This window comes from Chinchilla lanigera, unplaced genomic scaffold, assembly GCF_000276665.1.
Source record: "Chinchilla lanigera isolate Chin_1 unplaced genomic scaffold, ChiLan1.0 scaffold00173, whole genome shotgun sequence".
In the NCBI taxonomy this organism is placed as follows: domain Eukaryota; kingdom Metazoa; phylum Chordata; class Mammalia; order Rodentia; family Chinchillidae; genus Chinchilla; species Chinchilla lanigera.
The window spans coordinates 11,629-18,255 of NW_004955574.1; the positions used below are offsets into that span (position 1 = coordinate 11,629).

Consider the following 6,627-nt stretch of genomic DNA (forward strand, 5'->3'; position numbering starts at 1 on the left):
GGCCAGGGGGCCGGCGGGGCGGGGCCTACGGGAGGGCACAGGGGGCGGGGAAACACGGACCAGCGCTGAGAGGGGCGTGGTCTCTTTACTAGAGGAGCGCAGGTAGCAGGGCGGACCACAAGCCGGTTGGTGTGGAAACCATCTAAAGGGTGGAGTCTAGAGAGAATGGGGCGGAGCCTTTAGAGCAAGGGGCAGAGCCTGGGGCAAGGCGAGGGGCTGGAAAGAGAACGGTGAAAGTGTCGAGGAGGAGAGGTTAGGGGCGAGGATCTCAAAGTGGGTCGCGGTAGATCGAGGGGTGGCATAGAGGAAGGGCTAGAAAGAATCTAGAGCTCTGAGGTAGGACCTGGGACTGGATTCACAGAGGGAACGGGCAAAGGGGTGAGAAGCAAGTACCCAGCAACTTTCGAGACGAGGGGAGGAGCTGTGATACGTGGGGCTGATGCCTAGGCAGGATTATTCACAAGACTAGAACGAGCCGGAGCCAGAGGCGTGGCCGAGAGGGAATAGGCGAGAAGGAGCAGGGTAGGGGGCGTGGACCAGAAGGTGAGGTAGCCCGATTTTTAGCACCACGTAGTCAGTTGGGGGTTAGGCTGGAATGAAGAGACTGACTTAGAGATGACGCCAGGACTGAGAAAATGGAAGGTGTAGGCTCGAATGGATGGGCGGCGCCTGGAAGCCACTGGGACCCGTGGCGAGCAATTGGGAAAGCACTGTATTTCTAAATTGTGAAGCTAGAGGCTGGGCCACTAAGACGGGCGAGGCTTGGGTGGAGCCTCTCTGGGACCTGAAGCCAAGAGTGTCGAGCTGGGGACACAGTTTCTAGAGTTCATTTCTCTATAACATCGCTTACGTTTTCTTTTCTTTTTTTGAGGGGGGGGTCCGGTACCGGGAATTGAACTCATGACCTCGCGCTTGCCAGGCAGGCGCTGTGCCGCTGAGCTAAATCCCCAGTCTCTCGCTTACCTTTTCTGTGGATTATTTTCCTCTTCTGCTCGTTGGCAGTGTGTAACCGCGGCCGTTGGTAAGTGATACGGAATCGTTTGCTCTATTATCACTCTTTCCTAACCCCATTCCCAAACTCAGTGTGGAAGGTGCAGAAGACCTAGTAGTGACCCGACTTGCGGTGCAGGTCAAGGGACAAGAAGGAGGTTTAGTCGGTTTAAAGTTTCACGGCGGAGGGATTAACGGGGGTGCGAGAGGCAGGTGCAGAGGGTGGAGCCTTCTGGATGCCCGGGGAGAGGGGGAGGATGGCGGCCCTGTATAGGCTGCTCGAGTGTCTCCTCTGGCCGCCTCGCAAGGAAGAACAGGCCGAGGAGGAGGAGGAGGCGGGGCGTGGAGTCCCCGACGAGCCTCAGTCTCTCCTGGCTGCACCGCGATGCACCCAGAGGCCACACGGGGGTGGCGCAGCCTCTGGGAGCCTGTGCTTCGGAGCCAGCGCCGCGCAGGGCTGGCGCGCGCGCATGGAGGACGCGCACTGCGCTTGGCTCGCGTTACCCGGGCTGCCCCCGGGCTGGGCTTTCTTCGCCGTCCTCGATGGCCACGGTGGGGCGCGAGCCGCCCACTTCGGCGCGCGCTATCTGCCTGGCCACGTGCTCGAGGAGCTGGGCCCGGCGCCCTGCGAGCCCGAGGGCGTGCGTGGAGCGCTGCGCCGAGCCTTCCTGAACGCCGACGAGCGCCTGCGCGCGCTCTGGCCCCGTGGCGAACCCGGTGGCTCCACCGCGGTGGCGTTGCTGGTCTCCCCGAGCTTTCTGTATCTGGCTCACTGCGGTGACTCCCGTGCGGTGCTGAGTCGCGCTGGAGCTGTGGCCTTCAGCACCGAGGACCACCGGCCTCTCCGGCGGCGGGAACGCGAGCGCATCTACGACGCGGGCGGCACCATCCGTCGCCGGCGCGTCGAAGGCTCTCTGGCCGTGTCGCGAGCTCTGGGCGACTTTGCCTACAAGCAGGCTCCAGGGAGGCCCCCTGAGCTGCAGCTGATTTCCGCGGAGCCTGAGGTGGCTGCGCTAGCTCGCCAGGGTGAGGACGAGTTCATCCTCCTGGCCTCTGACGGCGTGTGGGACGCGATGTCTGCAGCTTCCCTGGCGGGACTGGTGGCATCGCGCCTTCGTCTAGGCCTGGCCCCGGAGCTTCTCTGCGCACAGCTGTTGGACACGTGTCTGTGCAAGGTCCTGGGGCGGGGTGTAGGGTAGCTGAAGCTTGGAGCGGTAGAAAGGAAGGATTCGTTTGTTTAGGGGGGGAAGGGCTGTGACAGAAAGGCAAGAGGGTGAGGCTCGACCCAGAGGCGTGGCTTTTAGGACTGGGCGGGGCAGAATGTAGTGAGGGCGGAGCCTAGGGGATGTTGACGACCAGATGGGAAAAACGGTGCTACATAGGCAGGTGGGAGGGATTTAAGGGAAGGGGCGTGGTTTTGACATGGGGGCGGTGTTACCACCTAGAGGCTGAGCTGAGGTAGTTAGGAGAGCCAGAAGACGTAAGAACAGCTAGCCCACAGAGTAGACAGGCCAGATAAAATGAGTAATTCTGTTAACAAGGCAGGCCTACAAGAGGGAGAGGGTGTGGCTGAACAGATTGCTGCAGGTGGGAGAGAGCTTGGTTTGTTTATTTATTGTCCATACTCAGGATTGAACTAAGAGTCTTGTAATGAACTACATCCCCAACGGGTCACTTCCCTCCCCCTTTTGCTGTTTTTATTTTGGGCCAGGATGTTCTTAAATCGCTCAGTTGCGCAGGCTGGCTTCGAGCTTGCCGTCCTCCTGGAGCGCTGGTTTACAGACACGCGCCACCACAGCTGGCTGATGGCTTGGTTCAGACTGGCAGATGGGCAAGACTTGAGAGAGATGGGCACAACCAGACTGCTGAGGGGACTTGGACAGCAGGGTTGTTGGGAAACTATCCTCCCCAGGGCATGGAACCCTATGCTGGAGTCCCCACCCTCTCCCACCAGGCTCCCCTTTTTCCACTTTATCCAGGGTAGCCTGGACAACATGACCTGCATTGTGGTCTGCTTCCCAGGGGCCCCCAGGCCCTGTGAGGAGGCTATCAGGAGGGAGCTAGCGCTGGATGCAGCCCTGGGCCGCAGAATTGCTGGTGAGCAGGGTCCAGAGCCCAGTGGGAGGGGCGATGCCAAGCAGGGGCTTCCCCATAACCTGACCTCCTCCTCAGTGCTGTGTGCCTCTGCTCAGGAGCCCCTCAGCCTAAACACAGTCTTCAAGACTCTGGCCTCTGAAGACATTCCAGATTTACCTCCTGGGGGAGGCCTGCACTACAGTGGGGGACTTGGGGGAGGAGGGGCAGGAGGAAGGTGTCCTCCTGAGGGCCTTCTTCCTCTCCCCAGGGCCACTGTCATCGCTGAAGCTTATTTCCGGCTCCACCAGGCCTCAGAAGAGTGTTGGGAGGTAAGGGTCCTCCATTGGTTTTTTTGCAGCACTGGCAAATGAACCTGGAGCCTTGCACATCTTCGGCAAGTGCTCTCCCACCGAGTTGAATCTCCTACCCAGGACCTGTGTTTTTGTTTTTGCTAAGCAGTCCAGCCTGGCCTTGAACTCCCTATGTAGCTCAGAGTGGCCTCAACTGAAAACCTCCTGAGTGCTAGGATTACAGGGCTGCACCACGATGCCCACCTAGAACTATTTTTTTTTTTTTTTTTTTTTTGTCTTTTTGAGATACAGTCTCACTAGGCAGTTCAGGCTGGCCTTGAACTGGCTTTGTAGCCCAGGTTGGTCTGGAACTTGCAATGATCCTCCTGCCTCAGCCTCCTGAGTGCTGGGATTACAGGCATATACCACCACGATTGGTTAAACTGTTTTGAAAGGGGCAGGTAACCCAGCACCCCTTTACCTCTCTTAGTGATGGGGAACTTGAAGCCCATAGTGACAAGGAACTTGCCTGATGTCTTAATATGTCCTTGTGGTCCTGTAGTACTGTGTGAGGCATGATGGTGGTGAGGGAGGAATACAGATGCAGAGGCGAGCTGTGCTTCCCCTCCAAGAAATGGAGCCTCTGCTGTGCTCTGGAAAGCCCCATCATCCCAGCACCACCCCAAACAGGAAAATTCTGAGAAAGTTAATGAGCCCTCCTAAGGCCTGACTGCACAGTAGACACCGCCAAGATATCTCTGAAAATGCCCCAGTCTTGGTGGGAAAAGAGAAACTGTAATTGGGCCCAGATAGCTGAGGATTTGCAGAGGTAGCAAGGTGGACATAGGCATGGGGTGGAGGGCAGGGAGGAAATAAATATGAAAGAGAAGCTGAGGCCAGAGCCCCATGGCCTTTGCACGGCAGAGAAGGGAGTTTGGTTAGTGTCGTGTGAATGAAGAAGGGTTGTTGGTAATTTCTCAGTGGCAGGAGATACTGGGCAGGATTCATTGAACTGTGAGTGACAGGAATCTGGCAGAGCAAAGCAGGGAATTTACTGGGCCGCTGAACTGAAGACTTCAGGGACTTACGGCAGTCCTGCCTCTGGTCATCACATGACCGCATTAGGAACCATCTCTCCATTTTATTCTCTCAGAATTGGCTTGATTTCCACGCAGGGTGTCCTTGTGAGGCAGCAGGAGCTGCAGTTCCAGGTTCAGAACTGTGGGCCTGCTGGCCTCAGTGGACAGGCTGCTGTCCTAGTAGTTGCAGTTGGTGCCAGAGCTGGTTCCCATTGGCCACACTAGGGTCACGTTCCTGACTCGCAGACTCTCTGATTGGCTAGGCTGGGATCACCCGTCCAAATGGCATTGGGATCCACTCTACCGAAACCTGATGGACTGAGAAATGGGGTGGGGGTGGTATACTTGTCCTCAAAAGAAAACAGGAGTAATTCTTGCAGAAGGCAGGGGAGTAGGTTCCGAGGGCCAAGAAGGGATTCTCTTCACCCCGCCCTCCTCCTGTGTTGCAGAAGGTGCAGAGTGGGGCCGGGGAGTCCACAGTTCCTATTTGAACTCTGCTTTGGACTACGAAGCCTGACTGGGGACCTGGATCATCTGCTCAACTGGGGCCAACAGAACAAAGAAGAAAACTACCTCCTTCCTACCTCCATGGACCAGCGGAAGGAAGACAAGCCTGTGGCAGAACCCCAGAATGCTTCTTTCCCTTTCTCCTACTTCCCTCTCACAGAAAAGACATGAGAGGGGAAATTCCACCACCACCCAGTCAAAAAAAAAAAAAAAAAACCAACAAAAACAAAAAACACACACACAAAATTTTTTTTTTTTGGAAAAATTTGAACTGAACAGATTCTAAAAGATCACCCAGCTGGGCATGGTGGTGCACACCTGTAATCCCAGCACTCGGGAGGCTGAGGCAGGAGGATCATTGGAGTTTGAGACCAGCCTGGGTTACAAAGTGAGCTCAAGGCCAGCCTGAGCTGCATAGCGAGACCTTGTCTCAAAAAAAGAGCAATCCCCCCAAAAACAAACAACCTTCTCTTTCCTTCCTATTTTTCATGTGTTTTTTGTTGGTTTTTTAAACAGCAGTAAGGGAGAGTTTTACTTATTAGATTTTAATTATTTAAGTAACTCCAAATATATTTTATTATTAAAAAAAGTTATTTGCCCTGTCAGGAAATATGTAGTGGGGCACCTGATGTATGTCAGGCCTTGTTCACAGGTGTGAGCCTGGCCCATTTACTGAGATCATCTTGGACAGTAACAAGTATCACGAGAAAATTTTTTTTGTCTTTTTGAGACAGGGTCTCTCTGTACAGTTCAAGCTGGCCTTGAGCTCACTTTGTAGCCCAGGCTGGTCTCGAACTTGAAACGACCCTCCTGCCTCAGCCTTCTGAGTGCAGGGATTTCAAGTGTGCACCACGAAAAATAAGCTATCTTTAAAAAATGACTATGTCAGGCATGGTAGCACGTGCCTGTAATCCCAGGACTCAGGAAGCTGAGGCAGGAGGACTGCTGTGAGTTTGAGGGTAGCCAACTACATAGTGAGTTCATTGCCATCCTGGACTATACAGGGAGACCCTGTCTCAAGAAACCAAAAAGAAGCCAGCCTGTGCAGTGGTATATGTCCACAGCCCCAGCTACTTGGGAGGGTGAGACAGGAGAATCATCAGTTGGAGGCATCCTGAACAATTTAGCAAGACCCCACCAAAAAATAAAAACAGAAAATGATTAAGGAAATGCTTTGTTGCTATTTTTATTTCAATTAACTTAGTTTTTGAATGGGTAACTAATTCATTCATTCTGAAATTCAAAGGGTACAAGATGATGGACAATGAATAAGTTTATCCATCTTCCTACCCTTCTGCCACTGAGGCCTCCAGCTGAGGGTGACAGAGAGATCTCTGTGAAGGGGAAAACTGAGCAAAGACCTGACAGGCGAAGAGCCACCTACATACATGCCCTGGGGGAGAACATCCCAGGCAGAGAGAATAGCCAGTGCAGAGGTCTAAGAGCAGAACTGAACTTGGCTTTGTCTGTATGAGGTTGGAGATATCTGTGACCACCATATTTCCTACATTTCCTCCCCATGCCACTGATAACCATGGCGATGAGTTTGGAGTGGCTTTACCACACATTTTACTCTGCGTGCGTGCACACTGTGCCTTAGGTGTTGCTTGATTCTTCATGCCCTACATATAATTTGGCAACTCGCTTTTTTCACTCAGTAATAGATTAAAGGCCAGGTGTGATGG

The 6,627-nt window shown here is 54.1% G+C and overlaps 1 protein-coding gene across 5 annotated transcripts; it reads left to right on the plus strand.

Annotated features, from left to right (window-relative positions):
* Positions 1-99: 99 nt before the first annotated feature.
* Positions 100-5,158, plus strand: Ppm1n (protein phosphatase, Mg2+/Mn2+ dependent, 1N (putative)). Of its 5 annotated transcripts, XM_013509554.1 has the most exons (4): positions 231-252; positions 920-2,016; positions 2,970-3,087; positions 3,163-3,314. In XM_013509554.1, the coding sequence occupies exons 2-3, from the start codon at positions 1,227-1,229 to the stop codon at positions 2,972-2,974; spliced, it is 795 nt and encodes a 264-aa protein (XP_013365008.1). In that variant the 5' UTR covers positions 231-252; positions 920-1,226; the 3' UTR covers positions 2,975-3,087; positions 3,163-3,314. The 5 variants fall into 5 exon arrangements, with proteins under 5 accessions (XP_013365005.1, XP_013365008.1, XP_013365007.1 ...); XM_013509551.1 differs by lacking the exon at positions 231-252 and adding an exon at positions 100-125 and having other exon boundaries at positions 920-3,087; positions 3,163-3,316; XM_013509553.1 differs by having other exon boundaries at positions 920-3,087; positions 3,183-3,320.
* The last annotated feature ends 1,469 nt before the right edge of the window (positions 5,159-6,627 follow it).